The sequence below is a fragment of the Cornus florida genome, unplaced genomic scaffold (assembly GCF_030987335.1).
Source record: "Cornus florida cultivar Cherokee Brave unplaced genomic scaffold, ASM3098733v1 CherokeeBrave_3.0.0_Hap2_Chr06, whole genome shotgun sequence".
NCBI classification, from domain to species: Eukaryota; Viridiplantae; Streptophyta; class Magnoliopsida; order Cornales; family Cornaceae; genus Cornus; species Cornus florida.
The window spans coordinates 77,193,600-77,217,111 of record NW_026775576.1 but is presented as its reverse complement, the minus strand read 5'-3'; the positions used below and the strand labels follow the sequence as shown (position 1 = coordinate 77,217,111).

Below are 23,512 nucleotides of genomic sequence, written 5' to 3'. Positions count from 1 at the left end.
ACCTTGTACCACTTGTCTAATTATTCCACCCCTACACCACCTACAATGTGCTATACTTGTCTAATTTTTCGGCTTCTGTCTATGCGGTTGAATTGTCAAAATTCACATGCTGATGTTAGATTTTGGATCTTTATTGATAGATACAGGTCTAGCTAGCACCCTTTTATGCTCCATTTTAATTGAATCATAGTAACATGATATCGGAATATAGATGGGTTTTATTCTATAAGTTTAATAACTATCAACTTTTGAATAGTGTCAAAAGTTTCGCTTTGAAGTTGTGGTCTGAATTTGGGTCATAGCTGGACTCAATTCTAGAATTCTATTGTAGCCTAAATATATATGGGTGTTTAGGGTTTCTTGTCTACGATTGATCTAGTAATTTGTCACGTGTGAGTGTAGTACTGTCTACCGACTACTTGCTAAGTTGCTTTCACTAAATGACTACTTGCTAAGTTGCTGTCACTAAATGACTAGCACAATCTAGCTGATAGCATGACCTACCTTACAAGGTCCATATTTCACACTTCACAGGCTTATGAGAAAATTCAACCATCTCAGCATAGAGAACCAACTGGAGAAATAATTATATATAACCTCATTCAACCTATGATGGCCATAATCCATACATTTCACTAGTTTTCAGAATTCTTGAATCATATCACTATTAGCCCCTGAATATGTATGCATGTATATATAATATTATATATATATAGTTTCTTTGATTTGCTTTACTTGAAGTATCCAATATTGTCGAACTTTCCTTAAAAATCAAATGGCGCATTCAGGTTTGAGCTCAAAAACATTTTGGTCACATATAAATGTTTCCATACATTTCATACCCCTATATTGCATGAGCTTGCTGCAACCAGGCTTTCCTGTCTCCTTAGCCACTTCCAGGCTAGGAGGGAATGAGACAGATCAACTTGCATTGCTTGCATTCAAGGCCGAAATAAAGAATGATCCTCACCAGTTTCTGAGCTCATGGAATAGATCCATTCACTACTGCCAGTGGCAAGGCGTTACATGTGGTCGCCGCCACCAGGGGAGGGTCACCGTGGTAGACCTGCAGTCCCAGAATCTGGTTGGGGCCATATCGCCACACCTCGGGAATTTGAGCTTTCTTATGGTGTTAAGGCTGCATAACAATAGCTTCAGCCACAAAATCCCGCCAGAACTAGGCCATTTGCACAGGCTTCAAATTTTGCGCCTGAACAATAATTCGCTGGTTGGCGAAATCCCTACCAATATGTCTGGTTGCTCCAACCTCCTTACTCTTGATTTATCTAACAACATGTTGACAGGAAAAATCCCTGCAGAGCTTTGTGCCTTGTCTAAGCTCGAAGCAATTCATTTTGATGGTAACAGTTTATCAGGACCCATCCCTCCTGCTTCAGGAAATCTCTCCTCTCTTCTGGTATTCTTCGTAAACAAAAATAGCTTGGAAGGAAGCATTCCTGAGGCTCTATGCCAATTGAAAAACCTGAAATATCTTGTATTGAGAGAAAATAGATTCTCTGGTACCATTCCTTCTTCACTTTTTAATCTCTCTTCTATTATGGCTATTGACCTTGGAAGCAACCAAATCCAAGGGAGTCTTCCCTCTGACTTGGGCATCACCCTGCCTAATCTCCAATTTTTCAGCATTTTCGATAACGAATTCACAGGTCCCTTTCCTGTTTCAGTATCGAATGCCACAAATCTAGTTGCCTTTGTAGCTGGTTATAATCATCTCACTGGAAAAGTGCCTACCCTGGAAAATCTGCATCGACTTCAGAGGTTTACCATTGCTATCAATAGTCTTGGAGGTGGGAAAGCTGATGACTTGAGTTTCCTAGCCTCTTTGACTAATGCCACAAGCTTAGAGGTGTTGGAGCTGAATGACAACAACTTTGGAGGGGTGTTGCCAGAGTCCATCGGCAACCTGTCAACCAAGCTTGCAGATTTGAGTTTATCATACAATCATATATCTGGAAACATCCCAGCAGGGATATTGAATCTCATCAGCTTGGAGGACTTATATATGGGAGCCAACCAATTCACTGGTAACATTCCCACTGACATTGGGAAGCTTCAAAAGTTACAAGAATTGGCTTTTCTGGAGAACAATTTCTCGGGAAACATTCCATCCTCCCTTGGAAATTTAACTTTACTAACCAAACTTGGTTTGGGAGAGAATAATTTCCATGGTGGCATCCCTTCGAGTCTGGGCAAATGCCAATATTTGGAATTATTGGATCTTGGTCGAAACAACCTTAGTGGTACAATACCACAAGAAATCTTTGATCTCTCCTCTTTATCGATCACTCTAGACCTATCTCATAACCATTTGAGTGGCTCACTTCCCATGGAAGTTGGAAACTTGAAGAATCTCGAATACTTGGATGTTTCCATGAACAATTTATCCGGCAAAATCCCTGATGCTCTCGGTAGCTGTGTAAGATTGGAAACACTGTATTTGCAGCGCAACTTCCTTCAAGGCACCGTTCCTTCATCTCTAAGTTCTTTGAGAGGTATTCAAAACTTAGATCTCTCTTACAACAATTTGTCAGGTGAAATTCCAGAATATTTGGCGGGCTTTGACTTCTTGCAGCAGTTAAATCTCTCTTTCAATGATTTTGAGGGTGAGGCACCAAGAGAAGGCATCTTTAAGAATGCAAGTGCAATCTCCATCATTGGAAACAAAAAGCTCTGTGGGGGTGTACCTGAATTGCAGCTACCTAAATGCAGCTTCAAAGGGACTAAAAAGAGGAGGCGAGTTCTATCTTTGAAGTTAATAGTCACTATAGCATGTGTGCTTCTAGGACTAGCTTTGCTGTCATGTTTTCTATGTCTTTTCTGGTGTAGGAAGAGAAGGAAGGAGCCTCCTTCGGGTTCACCAGAAAGTTCGATTTTCAGAGTGTCTTACCAGTCTCTTCTTAAAGCCACTGGTGGATTTTCTTCAGCCAATTTGATTGGTGTGGGTAGTTTTGGATCTGTGTATAGAGGGACTTTTGATGATGGAAAAATTGTTGCTGTGAAGGTACTTAACATGTTGCGCCGCGGAGCTTCCAAGAGTTTCATTGCCGAGTGTGAGGCCTTGAGGAGCATCAGACATCGTAATCTTGTCAAGTTGCTAACTGCATGTTCAAGTTCAGATTTTCAGGGTAATGATTTCAAAGCTCTGGTTTATGAGTTCATGGCTAATGGGAGTCTGGAGGAGTGGCTGCATGGAATTACAAGAGAGGATACCATACACGATGAGCCCAGGAAGTTAAACCTCCTTCAGAGATTAAATATCGCCATTGACGTCGCTTCTGCTCTGGAATATCTTCATCATCATTGTGAAACACAGATAATTCACTGTGATCTCAAGCCAAGCAATGTTCTTCTCGACAGTGAAGTGACTGGGCATGTTAGTGACTTTGGGTTGGCTAAATTGTTGGCGGAAGCCACCCACGGTTCTTCTACGAATCAAACAAGCTCTATTGGAGTAAGAGGATCAATTGGTTATACAGCTCCAGGTAAATATGCTAATCATTTTATTTTTAACCCTTTTCTCCTCTATTTTCTATTCCCTTGCTTATTTAGTGTTATATATATATATATATATATATGAGGATTCTATTGTCGTTTTACTTGTGTATCTGAGAATATTAGCTTGTTTAATGAGACCTGCACCAACCTCTAATGCCCTTATAGATTTAGAAGGAATATATACTTCCAATCCAAGTCTATAAAATATGATTGCGCATATTAAATCCAATATGCTCGTACCAATAGTGCGTATGCATAAGAGTTATGATGTATTGTGTGTGCATTGCAGAGTATGGTATGGGAAGTGAGGTGTCGGCATATGGTGATGTGTACAGCTTTGGCATCCTCCTTTTAGAAATGTTCACCGGGAAGAGACCCACTGATGTCATGTTTAAAGACGGTTTAAATCTTTGTAACTTTGTTAATGCAGCTTTGGCTGATAGAGTGACAGAGATTGCAGATCCAATACTTCTGCAAGAAAGTGAAGAGCACAGTAGTATTAAAAATGAGAAACTTGGAGAGTGCTTGGTTCCCATATTTACAATCGGAGTCGCTTGTTCTGCAGAATTGGCAAGAGAACGAATGAACATTCGTGATGTTGTAGTCAAGTTGAATTTGGTGAGGGGCATTCTTCTTGACACCGGAATACGCGGAGCCAGAAAGGCTACAAGTAGGCACTAATCTTGAATTATATTGTTGTCCGAGCATTTGATTTAAGGTAAAAAGTATTGCATTAGTTTTGGTTTCACTTTTCATTCAGGGCAACTCGATTCTATGCTGTGTATCTGAAAAATGATCCTATGGTTGTATTCTTCCATTAGTGCATGGATAAAAGGTCATTTTATATGTCACGTGGAAATTGGTAGCATTTAGATGGGCATAGTTCTTTGTTCAAATCCTTTTTTGAAATCCAGCAGCTTTTTGGCTTCAATGCAACCTTAATGTGAATTTTGGTGATAATGGTGACGTCTTTTTTATTTTTTTATTTTATCTTGCTAATTTGTATTTTCATTCAAATGCATAGTAGGCTAATTGCAGGGGCGAGTCATATAATTTGAGACCTTATGAGAAAAAAATAAAATGGTCTTTTAGAAAGCACGTAAGCAGAGTGTTTGTATGACTTTAAAGTAAAAAAATTATGTATGATCAAATATTATATATATAAATATTGCATATTTCACATAATATAATTGTTTGAAATATGAAGATATAATTGTTATTCTTATTTTGCCTAACAAGTGAAAGTAGCTAAAAGCATACGATGACAATTTTAACTACCATAATTCAAAACGTGGAGATGGTGCTGATGCTGTTAGAGTGTGACTCAAATTCAGTCAAAGTTCGGATTCTAAAAAAATTGGATCGATCTAATTTCGGATCGGTCCAACATGGTTATGGATTGAAGATTGAGATTATGGAAGAATTCGACAAGTCTAAGTATTGCAGATCAGTCCAACGTGTTTGGTATGCGCGAGAGACAAATTTCTATTCAATTTTAGAAGTTTGAAGACTTGCGGACCAAGGTTGAAGATTTGGCCGGGAAGAAAGCTGTGATTTATTATGCTGCTGTTTTCTAGTTGTGTGGTAAATTGTAAAATTTTTGTCCAACAAAGAATTGCGTTTGGATACCATATAAATGGAGAAGAGTTTGGGCATGAGAGAAAAAAAGTAAGGGGCTGAAATAGTAAATTTTGTAAGGAGAGAAGAGTGTATGTAATTCATGTACATGTAGCCCGGGAAAAAAACAGAGTGAATGAGTGAAAGAAGAGAGTGTGTGAATATATATCGTTCAATGTGGTCTGACTTAAGGACCAGGACCAAAGTAGTATGGAACAATAGGCAAATGTAAAAAAAAAACTTTCAAAACTTCAACCAATCTGATTTTTTTTGACCAAGTGCTTACTTGACACATACTCACCTAATGTCAACTATACAGTTGTTCAATGATTTGTTTACTAGTGTCATAATTGGGGGATTGTTTTTCTTTCTTTTGTCCATTTGTCAATTCAACCTTTCACTGCCCTGGTTTGCTTCCCATAGTTTTGAAAGCCTTGAAAGTATGTTTATTGATGATTATTTTAATATATGTTAAGCCCAAATAATCAACTTATTAATAGTATGATTGAGCAAAATTTTTTGTTTTTTGTTTTTTTTGTTTTAATAAGTCACCATTCCTATATGGCATTATGTTTTGTTGTAGTTAATTACAATGACACCCTATGATGTTTGTAATAATGACAATCATATATAAGTTTGGCCTTTTTTGAACAATGACACCCCCTTGTCAAAATTTTGATCAATTTTTATCCAAATAGGCCCTTAAATGATTTGAAAAGACGAAATTGCCCATCAGTATTTAATTGATTTTAATGACAAAATATCATAATTTTTAAAAGACGCATTTGCCTTTCTATCAAGATCTCACCTAACCCTAAACAAGTGGCATGTTTGTTCATTCCACACACTCTCTAACTTCTGGAATGAAGAAGAATATTCTATCATCGATACAAATCGTGATCCGAAGATAATGCAGATGCTCGCCGCGGACAACACATTAGTCGAACAAATTCGAAGCTCGGAGCGTGTAATCCAACGCCTTACTCAGGCCATCGATCACTGGCGGCGATTATATTCCTGGCAAGAACTCCTTGCTGAACGGCCCAAACAGATCATCCGCCTTCTGCGGCGACGGTGCCACTGTCGCCTCTGCTGTTGGTATTCCGCCATATCGCTTCCGCTGAACAGAGATCGGCATCCTTGATGATGAAGATATTAAGCCCATATCTGATTTTGCATCATCACCAAATCCATTTGCGTTTTTGCCGGAAGGCTCGATTCACTTACATCATACCCGGTCTGAAATATAGACCCGAAACTAAAAGGGGAGAACCTGCACTCTCCAATCTCTTCAATGGCTGCTAATTTAAGTACATCTCCTTCATCAATGGAGTTCCAGTGGATATATATATATGGCCTTGTCAGTTCGACCCGAGAGGAGGCGGGCAATGGTGGCGCATTTGTTGCCAAACGGGGCGATGGTTTCCATTAAAACTAGTTTGGAGAAAAAAATTGTGATTAATTTGGGAATGGTTTGGGTAGTGTAGGAATGGATTGGATTGCAATTGTATGAATGTATGTGTGTGTGTGTGTGTGTGTAAAAGAAAGAGGTTGAAGAGAGGAAAGATGAGGCGGTGGTGATGGCGGCGATGGCTCTGTGGCTAGGTGGTTGATATACAGAATGGGTAAATTGGTAATTTCAGTGTCCCATCATAAGTCATAGGTTATTGAGGTCATTTTACCATGTGTCAGACACTCAAGGGGTGTCTTTGTGAAGGGAGCAAACCTGAGGGGGTATGATCGTTCAAAAGTGAGCCAATTTGTATATGGTTGTCATTATAGCAAATCTCAGGGGGTGTCATTGTAATTAACCCTAGATTATATTAATCAACTCCCATTATTACCAAATTGATAGGCATGATAGGGTTCACAGCACTCGTGAATTCATGGACCACTATATTTGTAGAGGTTGTGTGTTCAAATTCGATATGAGTCAAATATAATTAAGTGTTTGTAAAACTATTTATAAAATAAAATAAAATATTAAAAAAAGGATGAAACACCACAATTAATTTGGTATAAATTTATATAACTACTTAGGTAAAGAATTGATTATAATGTATTTCCAAACGTTGACTTGACCTTACCTTCTTCACCATCTGTCAAACTGTTCAACCCACCTCTAATGCACTTATTCTGTAATTATGACTATTTATATGAAACTTGTTTTCTAATTTGTTTATCACCCCCAGTTTCTTTCCCATGGTTTTCTTTTTGTCTGGTTTCATGCCCCAAAGGACCAAATTCTATTGACCAATCCAATTCTAAAATGATTACTCCTACAGTTTCCTTATTAATAATCTATTTTTCACTTTTTACATGTCCTAAATTAATTGTCCTATTTAAAAAGTTAAAGTATTTTTTTTTTTATATATATTTTCATTATTATCGTTTATTTTTTTAAAAAATTTAAAACTTCGTAACTATATATATTTAAATTAAAAAGGACAATTTGATAATTTTAAAAGAAAACAATGCATTAATTGTATGTCCCCTTAAAAAGTTATAAAACCAAAAATGAACAACTAATAAGAAAGGGAGGTAGTATTTTCTCCGGCGCAATCCTTTGACTAAACCATTAATTATTCAAACATAAAAATTTTATAAAGATAATTTTCAAAAATTGCCTTCTGCAGATAACATCATGAGTATATCAGGTTAAGTTTTTCGTTTTAACTTTCAAGCCCTAGGTGAAAGTTTCAAAATTAATAAAGAGAGAAGAAAGGTAAAAGAAGCTGAATCTTTGATGCTAGTACAGCTTTGCACCAAGGTAAAATTATTATAAATGGTGGCAAGATGAAGAATCTTGGTTGTCCAATATTTGTTGCTGATCACATCAAAACAAACAAAGAAAAAACACAAATATGGTATATATGAAGGCAGCTAGTTTGGAGGTGACCGGAAATACGAGAACTCAAGAATTTTTATTTATTTATTTTATATTCTTATTTTTGGATATTTTGGAGGTATTTAAACTTTGGGAATTAAGGAATGAAAATATAAAAGAAAAAGAAAATGTGAACATGATGCTCGAGGTTCCTAGAGAAAAAGATTTAGGAAATGATTAAAAAGAAAAAAGAAACTGAAAACTAATTGATTTACTGGTTCTACCTAACTAAGCTTAATTTAATTTTGAATGTATTTCTAATCACAAGCATAACCATCCATCATCAAATGTAAAATTATTTTTTTATACGGTTGGTTGTAAAGTGGATCCAAATGTGTTTATATTGAAGTGAACCTTGCTCATTTAAGAATGCTGATTTTTTTTTTTTTTTTCTCTGACAAATTAGGATGAGAAAGGACTCAAATATGGACAAACATGTTTGAGAAACTAGATGTTTTATCAACTAGTTTTAGGATCTGTGAGTCTCCCACCATATGCTCTCCGAATCTGGTTGCAGCTTCGCAGAATGGGTGCTTCTCAACATTTTCTAGAGTTCAACCTTCAAACCGGTCCACGCAATTAACTTCATCAACATGATACGTTTCTTACACTTCAAGGGATTTACGCACACTCGTACACATTACATATGAAGATCGAGTCGATCGACATCCCTAGTGTGCATCAGAAGTTTAAAATTATACATGTTTATGATATTTTTGTTGCTCTTCTAATTGATTATTATCTAATTAGGCCTGCGCTGGTTATGATGTTTATTGGTACATTTGTTCTTTCCAAATACTCCTATGGCACTTATGAGATGCAGCTTCACACTTGTGGTGTATGTTAGATGTCTAATTTTTATATTTTAATTTATTTTTGATAGATATCTAAAGTTGAAAGTGGAAGCCTTAAAGAAATACTGTAGCAGAGTCGGTGTTGATTTTGATTTAACATAAAATCTTCGTGGTGGGGGCTAAACCAAACTGGTCCCATTTCAATTCCTTAATTTAATGAGATTTCACATTGTCTCAGCTCATCAACACTGTTCTTTCTCCTTTGTTTTTTTAGGGTAAATTGCTCATCATTATCCTTAATTTCAGTAGGACTTTTGCGACTCCTCTTTCCTTTCACTTCCTTCCATTTTTCATACGTCGTATCATTTCTGGTAGGAACAAATTAGAGATGTGTGAGTGTAGTACTGTCTACACTCTACTTGCCAAGTTGCTTTCACTAAGGCTATATTTGGTAGGGTGGGTTTGAAAGGGAAGGATAAGATTAGTTATGAGGGAAATGGAAGGCAAGGGAAGGGAAGGATAATTTTAATTTAGTATTGTGTTTGGTTGATTAAGGAAGGAAAAGGAAGGGAAGGATAATAATTATGTTTGGGGAAAGAAAGGAAAGGAAAGTATTTCGGTAAATTTACTATTATACCCTTTTATAATTTAAAATAAAAATTAATAACTTAAGTATGTAATATTTGTAAAAAAAAAAAAAAAAAAAAAAAAAAGAAAATAAAAGAAAAAGAAAAAGAAAAGAAAAATATTAATATAAATATAATATTTTTAGGGTCATCATTTTAGGGTCCCCGCCTCCATCTCTATTCTCGTTCTCTCTCTGCAACACTCTCTCTCTTTTGCAACTGCAAACCACAAAACTACAACAATCCAAGTTCCAAACCCATATGTTTATCTATCATTTGCAAGAATCAAAGGTTCAAAACCCATATCCGCATATTGTTTCAGATTGTTCCAAAAATCAAAACCCATATCTTTCAGTTTCTCTTGCCCGCTGTTCTAGTTTGGGTTCGCCGTTTCCATCGCCGGTTGTTCCAGTTCGGGTTCGCTGTACGCAAGTTTCAGCCGCTGTAAGCTTCCCCCCTCTCTTTCTCTGTGCAATGGCTAACTTATATGTACGGGTTTTGTTTTGCTAAATCAACCAATTAAGGTCTGTAATTCTTGTTTTGCTTAACTAAATCCTTGATTTTGTGTGGGTAAAATTGGCATCACGATTATCACATGTGCCATTGCCTTCCTTTTCCTTCCGTTTCCGCCCATTTTTGAGAGGTTAACAAATCTACTGTTCAAGCCTTGCCTTAACCCTCCAAACCCTTCCCTCTCCTTTCCTTCCCTTCCACCAATTTTACCCAAACACAATTTTTTTATAACCTTCCATCACCTTCCCTTCCCTTTCCCTTCAAACCCACTCTACCAAACTGAGCCTAAATGACTAGTACAATCTAGCTGATGGCATGACCTACCTTACAAGGTCCATATTTCACACTTCACAGGCTTATGAGAAAATTCAACCATCTCAGCATAGAGAACCAACTGGAGAAATAATTATATATAACCTCATTCAACCTATGATGGCCATAATCCATACATTTCACTAGTTTTCAGAATTCTTGAATCATATCACTATTAGCCCCTGAATATGTATGCATGTATATATAATATTATATATATATAGTTTCTTTGATTTGCTTTACTTGAAGTATCCAATATTGTCGAACTTTCCTTAAAAATCAAATGGCGCATTCAGGTTTGAGCTCAAAATTATTTTGGTCACATATAAATGTTTCCATACATGTCATACTCCTATATTGCATGAGCTTGCTGCAACCAGGCTTTCCTGTCTCCTCAGCCACTTCAAGGCTAGGAGGGAATGAGACAGATCAACTTGCATTGCTTGCATTCAAGGCCGGAATAAAGAATGATCCTCACCAGTTTCTGAGCTCATGGAATAGATCCATTCACTACTGCCAGTGGCAAGGCGTTACATGTGGTCGCCTCCACCAGGGGAGGGTCACCGTGGTAGACCTGCAGTCCCAGAATCTGGTTGGGGCCATATCGCCACACCTCGGGAATTTGAGCTTTCTTAGGGTGTTAAGGCTGCAAAACAATAGCTTCAGCCACAAAATCCCCCCAGAACTTGCCCATTTGCACAGGCTGCAAATTTTGCGCCTGAACAATAATTCGCTGGTTGGCGAAATCCCTACCAATATGTCTGGTTGCTCCAACCTCCTTACTCTTGATTTATCTAACAACATGTTGACAGGAAAAATCCCAACAGAGCTTTATGCCTTGTCTAAGCTCGAAGCAATTTTTTTTGATGGTAACAGTTTATCAGGACCCATCCCTCCTGCTTCAGGAAATCTCTCCTCTCTTCTGGTATTCTTCGTAAACAAAAATAGCTTGGAAGGAAGCATTCCTGAGGCTCTATGCCAGTTGAAAAACCTGAAATATCTTGTAGTGAGAGAAAATAGATTCTCTGGTACCATTCCTTCTTCACTTTTTAATCTCTCTTCTATTATGGCTATTGACCTTGGAAGCAACCAAGTCCAAGGGAGTCTTCCCTCTGACTTGGGCATCACTCTGCCTAATCTCCAATTTTTCAGCATTTTTGACAACGAATTCACAGGTCCCTTTCCCGATTCAGTATCGAATGCCACAAATCTAGTTGCCTTTGTAGCTGGTTATAATCATCTCACTGGAAAAGTGCCTACCCTGGAAAATCTGCATGGACTTCAGAGGTTTACCATTGGTTTCAATAGTCTTGGAGGTGGGAAAGCCGATGACTTGAGTTTTCTAGCCTCTTTGACTAATGCCACAAGTTTAGAGACGTTGGGGCTGACTCAAAACAACTTTGGAGGGGTGTTGCCAGAGTCCATCGGCAACCTGTCAACCAAGCTTGCATATTTGACTTTATCATCCAATCAAATATCTGGAAACATCCCAGCAGGGATATTGAATCTCATCAGCTTGGAGGCCTTATATTTGGCAGCCAACCAATTCACTGGTAACATTCCCACTGACATTGGGAAGCTTCAAAAGTTACAAGAATTGGCTTTTCTGGAGAACAATTTCTCGGGAAACATTCCATCCTCCCTTGGAAATTTAACTTTACTAACCAAACTCGGTTTGGGAGAGAATAATTTCCATGGTGGCATCCCTTCGAGTCTGGGCAAATGCCAATATTTGGAATTATTGGATCTTGGTCGAAACAACCTTAGTGGTACAATACCACAAGAAATCTTTGATCTCTCCTCTTTATCGATCACTCTAGACCTATCTCATAACCATTTGAGTGGCTCACTTCCCATGGAAGTTGGAAACTTGAAGAATCTCGAATACTTGGATGTTTCCATGAACAATTTATCCAGCAAAATCCCTGATGGTCTCGGTAGCTGTGTAAGATTGGAAACACTGTATTTGCAGCGCAACTTCCTTCAAGGCACCGTTCCTTCGTCTCTAACGTCTTTGAGAGGTATTCAAAACTTAGATCTCTCTTACAACAATTTGTCAGGTGAAATTCCAGAATATATGGCGGGCTTTGACTTCTTGCAGCAGTTAAATATCTCTTTCAATGATTTTGAGGGTGAGGCACCAAGAGAAGGCATCTTTAAGAATGCAAGTGCAATCTCCATCATTGGAAACAGAAAGCTCTGTGGGGGTGTACCTGAATTGCATCTACCTAAATGCAGCTTCAAAGGGACTAAAAAGAGGAGGCGAGTTCTATCTTTGAAGTTAATAGTCACTATAGCATGTGTGCTTCTAGGACTAGCTTTGCTGTCATGTTTTCTATATCTTTTCTGGTGTAGGAAGAGAAGGAAGGAGCCTCCTTCGGGTTCACCAGAAAGTTCGATTTTGAGAGTGTCTTACCAGAGTCTGCTTAAAGCCACTGGTGGATTTTCGACAGCCAATTTGATTGGTGTGGGTAGTTTTGGATCTGTGTATAGAGGGACTTTTGATGATGGAAAAATTGTTGCTGTGAAGGTACTTAACATGTTGCGCCGCGGAGCTTCCAAGAGTTTCATTGCCGAGTGTGAGGCTTTGAGGAGCATCAGACATCGTAATCTTGTCAAGTTGCTAACCGCGTGTTCAAGTTCAGATTTTCAGGGTAATGATTTCAAAGCTCTGGTTTATGAGTTCATGGCTAATGGGAGTCTGGAGGAGTGGCTGCATGGAAGTCCAAGAGAGGATACCATGCACGATGAGCCCAGGAAGTTAAACCTTCTTCAGAGATTAAATATTGCCATTGACGTCGCTTCTGCTCTGGAATATCTTCATCATCATTGTGAAACACAGATAATTCATTGTGATCTCAAGCCAAGCAATGTTCTTCTCGACAGTGAAGTGACTGGGCATGTTAGTGACTTTGGGTTGGCTAAATTGTTGGCGGAAGCCACCCACGGTTCTTCTACGAATCAAACAAGCTCTATTGGAGTAAGAGGATCAATTGGTTATACAGCTCCAGGTAAATATGCTAATCATTTAATTTTAACCCCTTTCTCCTCTATTTTCTATTCCCTAGCTTATTTAGTTATATATATTTATTTAATCCAATATTCTCTCATACCAATATTTGTTTGCGTATATTAAATCCAATATTCTCTCATACCAATAGTGCGTCTGCATAAGAGTTAACTGCATGTTTTAAGTGCTTTAACATTGTGCTCCTTGAGAATTATGGTTATGCCGTATTGTGTGTGCATTGCAGAGTATGGTATGGGAAGTGAGGTGTCGGCATATGGTGATGTGTACAGCTTTGGCATCCTCCTTTTAGAAATGTTCACCGAGATGAGACCCACCGATGCCATGTTTAAAGATGGTTTAAATCTTCGTAACTTTGTCAATGCAGCTTTGGCTGACAGAGTGACAGAGATTGCAGATCCAATACTTCTGCAAGAAAGTGAAGAGCACAATAGTATTAAAAATGAGAAACTTCAAGAGTGCTTGGTTCCCATATTTACAGTTGGAATTGCTTGTTCTGCAGAATTGGCAAGAGAACGAATGAACATTCGTGATGTTGTAGTCAAGTTGAATTTGGTGAGGGCCATTCTTCTTGACACCGGAATACGCGGAGACAAAAGGGCTACAAGTAGGCACTAATCTTGAAATATATTGTTGTCCGAGCAATTGATTTAAGGTAAAAAAAAAAAAAAAAATTGCATTAGTTTTGGTTTCACTTTTCATTCAGGTCAACTCAATTCTATGCTGTGTATCTGAAAAATGATCCTGTATGGTCATATTCTTCCATTAGTGCATGGATAAAAGGTCATTTTATATGTCATGTGGAAATTGGTAGCATTTAGATGGGCATATTTCTTTGTTCTAATCCTTGTTTGAAATCCAGCAGCCTTTTTGTTTCAATGCAACCTTAATGTGCATTTTGGTGATAATTGCGATGTCATTTTTATCTTGTTAATTTGTATTTTCATTCAAATGCCAAGTATGATGATGGATTATATATGTTGGTTCTTCAATCAGAAAAAAAAAAGTTTGGGAAAGTTTATCATTTATGCATACCTAAACTACCCAGAAGTTCGAGGGCAGATGTGCGACATGTACGGTCCAAACAAAATTCGGACCACAACATCACATTCCTAATAGCTTGGTAGCTGCACTAGCCTTGAAAACCTACACTTGAGCAAAGCAGAGAATGTAGAGTTCTGTTGTTATTGTAATAATTGTGAATGCAGAATTATAATAGTAAGCCAATGTGCATGATACTGAATTAATTAGTTTGAACGTTCCCTCTCATCATATTGAATTGTTTTCTATCCTTCGAACCAAACTAATAAAATATAAAGTGGTCAAAATATGCTATTCACATTCAGTTCTGATCTCAAGGTTTAGACAGTTGATTCATACTAGTGTCAAATCCCTTGGCTCACCGAGGAGTCGTCATTTTTTTTACTCGAGTTCATGGTTAGAAACTTAGAAATCTTAAAGAGGGTATGTAGAATTTAGAAAAGCAACCTCTGGCCTACTGAAAACATGGTGATAGAAGCCACTGTCCTGGTGGTAATGGGTTTTAATTCTAAGTCTTAGGTCAAGTTTTGCGTCTTAACTCCCAAACCTTTGTTTCGAAACTCATAAAAAGAGAAGAAAGGAAAAAGAAGTTGAGTCGTTGATACTAATGCAACATTGTACTAAGATAATATTATTATATATGGTGGTGATGGGGAATCTTAGTTATCCAATATTTGTTGTTGATCACATCAAAACAAAGAAAGAAGAAACAAAATTATAGCATATATGAAGGCAGCTAGTTTGGAGCTGACTGAAAATAAGAGAACTCGATATATATATATATATATATTTTATATTCTTATTTTTGGATATTTTGGAGGTATTTAAACTTTAGGAATTAAGGAATGAAAAATTGAAAGAAAATGGAAGTGACTCCAGGGATAAACTTTTTAATTACTAGATTCCAATTTTCCAAGCCCGTGTGAACATGATGCTTGGGGTTCCTAAAGAAACACGATTTAGGAAATGATTAAAAAGAAAAAAGCAAACTGAAAACTAATTGATTTACAGGTTCTACCCAGCTAAGCTTAATTTAATTTTGAATGTATTTCTGATCACAAGCATAACTATCCATCATCAAATATTTCCTACAGCGAGCTGCATAAAGCAACTGATGATGGATTCTCCCCAGCTAATTTGATAGGTGTTGGTAGTTATATCCGGAACCAAGGGAGCAGGATCAACAAAGGAATTTGAACATTCTTCAGAGGTTGAGCAAACCATTTGCTTTAACGGAGTATTTGTATTGGTTAGTTGCACGAATAACATATTGTAACCAATAATTTCTCGTGCTCTAGATATAATTTCATTCCCTATCTTATTTGATCTTTAATTTTTAGATTATAATCTTTATTAGGCACATATCAAGAAAAATAAAAAACTTTGACATTATAGCATGAAAAAATATGATAGTTATTCTAAATTGACATCCCCAGTTGCAGATAGGCATTTTATCATATGGTTGCATGTTCAGATACTATAATGTTATTCTATTGGTTGTAAAGTGGATCCAAATGTTTTTATATTGAAGTGAAACTTGCTCATTTTAGAAGGCTGAAAACACAAACACACACACACACACACACACGAATATGGGCACACATGTTTGAAAACTGAACGTTTTATCAATTAGACCATTAGTAATGCCCCTTACAAGGTTGAAATTGACCATCCCATTTATATATTTCTTTTATTTCTTCAGTTTTTATTTTTATTTTTATTTTTATTTTTTTATTTGTATTATTATTACATAATGGATTCACAGAGCAAGTTGGTGAAAGTTGGGAAAAAAATTGAAATGTAAAGTTTCTCTCTCTAGAATTGGGGAAAATTCTTTGTATCTTCAAGTTTGCATACTTATTAATTTGATTTCAAATTAATGAATCTTCAATTATATAAAATATTTAACTCATGAATGCGTAAAGATTTCAAATAAAAGATTCTAAAGAATTATTAGTGTGAATTTCAAACAAGAAGGTGCAAGGAGTTTTTCAAAAAAATTCATGCAAATAAGAAATTAATTTGCATAATAATTGTAATAAAATATTTCTCTTATTCCTTTTACCATAACATCATCCTGACCTTTGAAATCTATTATTTTATTTTATTTTAGTTTTTTGTCATTTTTCGAATCTAATTTTAATAGTCATCTTTTATGTAAACTCGATATTTATTCCGGTTGATGTTCATTATATATATATATATTACCAAAATTTATGAACATAAGGTACCCGCTTCATAATATATATACACACACATAATACCTTTTGGCACGTTTGGCTATTATTTTGTTTCGTATTTTTTGCTTTTGCTAGTGTACTGTAACAAAATAAAAATACGAAACATGTTTGATAACATTTGGTGTCATTTGAATAATACCGAAGTGTTTTCAAAATTGATGCCAAAATCGGAAGCATTAAAATGATACGTTTGTTTACTTCCGCACTGTAGCAAAATACTTTTCAATTATTATTATTATTTTTTAAAATTTTTTTTCTCTAAATTAACATTTTTAACTAGCTGTTCAATTTTTCAAACTTTGTAAATTTTTTTACTAAACATGCGTTCATGTTTTTGCTTCCAAAAATCTTGTAACAAATTTACGTAACCAAACAAGTTTCGAAATAGCGTTGAATACATTTTAAAGTGGAAAACATTGCTTTAAAGTGGAAAACATTGCCAAACGGGTTGTTATTCCCCCAATGTCTCGAACATGAATGGAGTCCAAACTTTGTCTATCAATATGCATTCGGATAACTTTACAAGGAGCCGTGTTTCATATCGGATCCCAAGAAAAAGTGAACGAGTATGTAAGAGGAGACTTGAGTATTAGCTTTAGCTTAAAATTTTGAGTAAAATTGCAAAACACTCTGCACGTTAAAATTAGTATAAGAATCAGGCCCATTTTTTAATCGGATGAGCAGAGTTTCGAGTTCAAGTGGAGGAGGAGATTGCCACAAGAAAGACTATATTTTGCTATAAAATATTTATTAATCAATTATATGGTGTACTTACATATTTTATATTTTTTGCCACAAGAAAGACTTATCCAGTAACATAAATTTTTTGAGTTGATGGATCGACTCTCCATTTCAATGTTAAAGTAAATGACTCATCCAAGTGCCGTGTTGGAACCCTCTCCATCCCCTCCAACAATTAACCATTAATTCCCTAATAGTTCTTGTATTGAAAAACTAAAAATAAAAGTAAATAAGATGACTCGATTAAATAAACTTTGGCAAATAAAATAATCCTTCTAAACATACAGCTTACACAGGACGCATGCATATTGCCTCTCTCGGGATCTTCCGCTGCAATTAATTGTCCGGTGTGACTCTTCGTCTCTAGTCCTATTTCAAGCAAAACAACAGACACAAAAGAAAAACAGAGTCTGATTATTGCGGTTTTAGATATATATATAGAGAGAGAGAGACTACTCTACCCGAGTACGAAGTCTGAACAATGGCTCCGAGAGGAAGACCTCGAAAGGTTCGCTTCGTTGATTTCTCGCATTTTCCCACACTTTCTCGCCTCTTTTCTTGCATTTTCTTCTCTGTTTTGCTTTCTCACAAGTTCTCCCAATGTTGCAGCGGCGTCTAACGCGAATGGACGCTGCAATTGACGCCATGAATCAACTTGGATTCCCCAAAGATCTCGTTCGCAAAACAGCGAAAGGTCTTCTCAAGGTGAATTTTGTGTGTTCTCTATTCTAAAACCCTTGCATGGTTGCCGAGAAAGCCGAGGAAAATTTTAAAGGAAAATACTATCGCATATTCTTACAAATCAGATATTTTATTTATTAATTTTTTTGATTGCCAATATTAGAATCGTTTTGTCTACTCTCTAAAGCTAATTAGGTGTTCTGGTTTTGTACTTGAGTGGAGTTTGTTTTGATTCGCCTCTGCTACGTTTTCTCAGAAACCAAACGAATGGGTTTATTGCAATACGTGACAAAAAGGTGGGTTTTGTTGCAGGAGTATGGTGGTGATGACGGGTGGGCTTTTATTGAAGGGGATGCCTATAAGCTTCTCATTGAAACCATCCTTGATCAGCAAGAGAAACGTGAACAAGAGGAACTTAAATGTGACAAACAGGAAATTGTATTGAAGGTATTATAATTTTGTCATTATATTTTAATGCCTCATTTTCTGTATTTGAATATTTCATTGCTATGTTTCCTGGCTACCAAACAGAAGATTAGGCGTTATTTGTTTCTCAGGAGGGTAAAATCATGTCGATAAAGGAAGTATACAGAATAGTCATTGTACTTTAGAAATTAACAAAAGCCACTTATCTCAGTTGAAGTGTTGTGCTGAAAGAAATCCAAATTGCAGTTTTGGCAAATGAAAAATATATGGTAAAAGTAATTGATGGAAGAACAAGACTCTATGTATTGTGTATATGGATTGCCCCTGGTGGTTTACATTAGTGGTCAAAGACAATTAGGTACCTTGTATGTGTAATGGAGATAGTACTTGCATTGATTTTCCCAAATACAAATAAATTTGCTAATTAGTCATCTAACAATCACCAAATGAATTTAAATAAGCACCAAATCTATGGAACCGCAAAACAATTAGTCCCATACAAACACTTTTTGCCAAGGGTTTGTATCAAGACCATCTAGACTTGGCATGATTAGTGCTCTGCCAATCCACTAGCAAACTCTACATAAACGAGTAGCTTTCTCTATGACCTTGAAATGTATGATGAAGCACTTTTTCTATTCAAGAATATTGCATCTAATTTTTACCAATAACCTGCATTGCTGCCTCTTTGAATAATGAATAAGGAAGTCCATTTGTTAAGGAAGATTTTGTATTCTAACGAGGGATTAATTAATTCACCACGGTGCAATAACATTTATATTTTTTTTAGGACTTGACAATGATGAGTCCAGGTTGACATACAATTCAATTATCAACCACAACGTTATCTATTTTGCTTTGATTAAAAATACCAGTCAAAATTTCCCTACTTTTTACCCTTTTTTGTAAAAGCAACCATCATAGTTTGGTGGTGATGTATTTAATTATTCATACAAGTTCATGATGTAGATGTGGTTTCTTATTGTCAATTTAATCACTTTGTTTCATATGATACATTTTTGTTTTCTTGTTGTCCATTCCTACTTCCATATGCCTGTGAAACTAATATATGTTTTCACTTATTCCTATTGATAACATTTGTTGCTGTTTGACACTGTTAGGTACTTCTAGAAGGATTTTCTTTATTTACCTAAAGAATGGGCATAAGAATTATGTATTGTGGCCGAAAATCGGCCTTGGCATGGACCCCTTATATGACAAGACTCGGGAAAAAATATGCATTCATGCATTTTGCATTTGCTTCTATTTACAAATTTGTTGATAAGCACAGTAAACCTATCCAGTCAACTTTTAGCCTTTAATTATTAAATTCAAACTAGATACATAGAATTTTGTTTCTTATGTTCTTATATATTTTAATTTTATGTCAGCCACTGTTTTTTATTGTAATGATGCAGCTTTGAAGCAATGAACCCCTTTTATTTTGAAGCCCCTAGCATTTTCTTTTCACTCACTCTCTCTCTCTCTCTCTCTCTCTCTCTCTCTCTCGTTTTATTGTTTAACATAAATTAACTCATGTTTTTTCCGTTCATCAACTTAACTATTTTTTATCTCTTCTCAACTCCTTTTTATCTATCTATTACTTCTTTTGTGCTTACAGTGATTGTATTACTACTTTTTTGTGCTTTCTGTTTAGCACTTCCATGGGCCATCTCAGAAATTATCTTTTTTGCTGAAGCCTTATGTGCTTCTGGTATGATTGGACTACCTCAAATTAGTTAATGCACAAGTTGGTCTGATGTAATTTAAGCATCTATTTCGTTTAACAAGGTCAACTAAAAAAAAATATTTTTGTAACAATATTGTGAAAAATGGTTTTTGAGCATGGAATTCATTTTTGTTTTTGAAATGTAACTTTTGATAATGCCTTTTTGAATAGCAACCCTGTAATTAGTCTTTGACATCTTTGTTAACCAAAGTTAAATTTTGGGACTTGATTTTGTGCGGGGAAGTGTTGGGCATCCCAAAAGATTCATAAAAATGATTCCATGAATCTGGTCAAGTTTGATCTGTCAAGTTGTGTTCATGTCATTGTTCATGATTATTATAAGACAAATACGAAAAGATGGTTTTTGATTAATGCTTGGTTTTCATTATAAATTTCCTATCCAAAGAGCACTCTCATGCATAAATTATTTTAATGCATGAAATAGGGTATATTGACACTAAATGCATCAATTGATGCATTTTCCTCAAAAGGTTTCTATATTATATGCATCAACAATTTTATTTTCCATGGTCAACTTCGTCCGTGTGAATTTTGGGATCAATGGGGGTGATTGGACACTTAATTTTTTTTTTTTTACTTGATTTTTGTCAGTCCCTATCTTTAAATACATCAACTCTTTAAAGGTTGAAAAGGTATTTGATTGCGGAAGTTTCTTAAGTCGTTCTCAAGATTTTGTTTCTTAAATCAGATTTCTATAAAATGTCTAGTACGATAGATGATAATTTTTTCGTATATTAAGAAACATAAATGATTACCATTTGTAAAAAAGAAGAGGATCTGTAGTTGAACATTTACTCTCAATTATTTTGGAGAATTGGCACAAAAAAATTCCTCAAATTAATAACTTCTTTTTTCAACGAACAAATTCGACTAACACGATGCTGAATGATATGCTTCTTTTGGGACAATATCATTTTAAAAAGTTTATATATTTCCATTTGCTGCGAGGACCAACCACTATCACTTGATTATTCAATTGGATGGTTGTGCCAAGTAGTGATGGTAGTCCATAATGAGTATACTTGATTCGGCTTATAATTTAATGGGAATGGGTGTGTGCATATTACAATTGAGCCTAACTTTGTGGGAAGAAGGATTAGAATCTTAACTTGCAATTAATAGCATTCCTAGGTTTCTTTCTGAGTTTATGATGATGCTTATCTTGATGCACCTAATAAAATTCTTGGTTAGTGATTTTCAAGTCACAGTTGGGTAAACCATTGGTTTGATTGCTTTAACTTGGACTGCCAAGCTGATTATAGTTTTAAATCAAAAGTGAGAAAAAAGAAAACGTTTTAATGGTGAATAAATTCCTAAAAATTGGCACTTTGATTTCCTTTTGATGAATTAAAGAAGCAAAGAAATTAGAGAAAGGGCTTATACAAATAGCAAAAGGGAATATACGTATAAATATTGGTGTGTTTGCCTTCCAATAGATCAAATGTGGTTCAAAATGCATGGATTGTTATCTATTACTTAGCTGAGAAATTGATTCTTGGAATAATCTACATTTCCTGGATCTTGGAGTACTATTTGTTAAAGAGACTATATTAGTTGCTATTAGGAGTTCGAGGAGTTGGACTTCAGTTGAGAAAGGGCTTTGTTGAGTTAAGTTGTCACAGTGATATGGATGCTGACTTCTCAACCTGGAGATACATTTATATCTTAATATATTTATTTTATAATGTGTACGTCGCATATATAAGTACTTCATTATTTAAGTTTCATCTGATTGGATCAGCTTACTCAATCGAAAATAGATTTGGATTTAGAAGCTTGTAACTCTTTTCGGTTCTGATATTTATTGTCATGGAACAGGATCTTTGAATAATTAATTTCTTAACTGAGCATTTGGATGGTACCCTAATCTTACCTGAGCATTTTTATGTTCACTTTTTTTTTTTTTTTAACCACATTTCACACTTCTGTATGTTCATACTCGGTTAGAATCCTATACATAAAGAGAACAAATTAATGTCCTTCATCTTACTATATATGGTTATTTTGTTAGATAGAAGGATTTACAGCACAAGCTGAATTGTGAGGTTACCTTAATGTTCAATAACAATCGTTGGTTGAAGATGTTTCACATGGTTTAGGTTGCGGCTGTAACAAATTTCTTGGTGATAAAATGTTAATGGCATTGGCTACTTTCTAACACGTAATTACTTTTTTTGTAGGATGAGTCATTGCAAGAATGTATAGCTGGAGGCAATGCTGTAGCAGTTGCTGCTGGACCCTCAGGAGGATTTGCACCTACATGCTCTGAGGTCGTGGACACTGTTGCACCGATCACTGAAGGCGGTAACTGTTTTCCTTTTCTCATTTTTCTTGGGTTCAAACAAAGCAGCCTTCCTTAGCTGGTTGGTTTGCAGCGTAAGGCAATTGTGCTGGGGTAAAAACCATTTTCTGTCTGAAAAATTGATAGCATGAGGTTTTTCCATAGCAGAAATGCAACTTTGATTGACAACCGATCACATGTTCTTCCTTGTTTCTATTTTTTTAATAGTTAAGACACATTCACACACCCATTTTGTCCTAATTGGGACTTGAACCCTCAACCTCCTCAAGCTATTTCATGGTGGTTCTTCACTCTTTCTATATTCTACAAGAGGACATTCCCAAATGGAGCATATCAGAACTAAACACATTTAACAAGAATGCATTCTTAAATTCTCCTGTTTTGCAGAAGGTGAGAAGCGTCATCTGCGAACTGAAACGCTATCTAAAAGAGATGGAAAGGACCGAAACTACAGTCAGAAAAGAACTGTTAATGTCAGTAGCATTTTTGCTTTGAATGTTGGAGGTGGAATTCATGTTGACGACATTCCGATTTACTCTCCTCCACCGGTTGTCCCCACTCCATCACCAGTCAACAGTCTTCCAACCCCCCGTAGGCGTAAGCCTTGCTATGGGTGGATCAGCAGCAGTGATGACGAGGCTGACGATTTTGTGCAATTAGCCCCAGCAACACAACTAACACCATATGTGTAGTCTGAAAATGTGTGAAGTCTCTCTCTGCGCTGGTGGTGTGTGTGTAAGCAGCGTGTAGTTTTTGTACCTAGTAGTTGCATAGGAAGGCTGCTTGACATGAACTCTTGTTTCTCTTATTAGATATCCCAATAGAATAGAAAATTTGGAGCTTTTTACCCTTTTGATTAATGATTTTCCTTTATTTTGTCTATGTTCTATTTTGCTATGATTCTGACTATAAAGTGCACGAATTTGAAAGGATGAAATGGTTAGAATGTTTGGTTGGGGATGTCATCACTGTTTTTATTTTTTTGTTTTTTGGGAGGGCGATATGATAATGGATTTTTTGAAACCAAAGGTTTTATAT

The 23,512-nt window shown here is 36.0% G+C and overlaps 3 protein-coding genes across 3 annotated transcripts; all 3 read left to right on the top strand.

The window, feature by feature from the left end:
- The first annotated feature begins 371 nt into the window (after window positions 1-371).
- On the top strand, window positions 372-4,574 carry LOC132312175 (probable LRR receptor-like serine/threonine-protein kinase At3g47570). The gene is made up of 2 exons (XM_059810436.1): window positions 372-3,503; window positions 3,806-4,574. The coding sequence occupies exons 1-2, from the start codon at window positions 776-778 to the stop codon at window positions 4,195-4,197; spliced, it is 3,120 nt and encodes a 1,039-aa protein (XP_059666419.1). The 5' UTR covers window positions 372-775; the 3' UTR covers window positions 4,198-4,574.
- A 3,896-nt stretch (window positions 4,575-8,470) lies between these two features.
- LOC132312174 (probable LRR receptor-like serine/threonine-protein kinase At3g47570) lies at window positions 8,471-14,137 on the top strand. Its single transcript, XM_059810435.1, has 2 exons — window positions 8,471-13,276; window positions 13,520-14,137. The coding sequence occupies exons 1-2, from the start codon at window positions 10,549-10,551 to the stop codon at window positions 13,909-13,911; spliced, it is 3,120 nt and encodes a 1,039-aa protein (XP_059666418.1). The 5' UTR covers window positions 8,471-10,548; the 3' UTR covers window positions 13,912-14,137.
- A 3,356-nt stretch (window positions 14,138-17,493) lies between these two features.
- LOC132312173 (uncharacterized) lies at window positions 17,494-23,439 on the top strand. The gene is made up of 5 exons (XM_059810434.1): window positions 17,494-17,823; window positions 17,925-18,020; window positions 18,309-18,443; window positions 22,353-22,476; window positions 22,862-23,439. Exons 1-5 carry the CDS (start codon window positions 17,797-17,799, stop codon window positions 23,164-23,166), a joined length of 687 nt encoding a protein of 228 aa, XP_059666417.1. The 5' UTR covers window positions 17,494-17,796; the 3' UTR covers window positions 23,167-23,439.
- The last annotated feature ends 73 nt before the right edge of the window (window positions 23,440-23,512 follow it).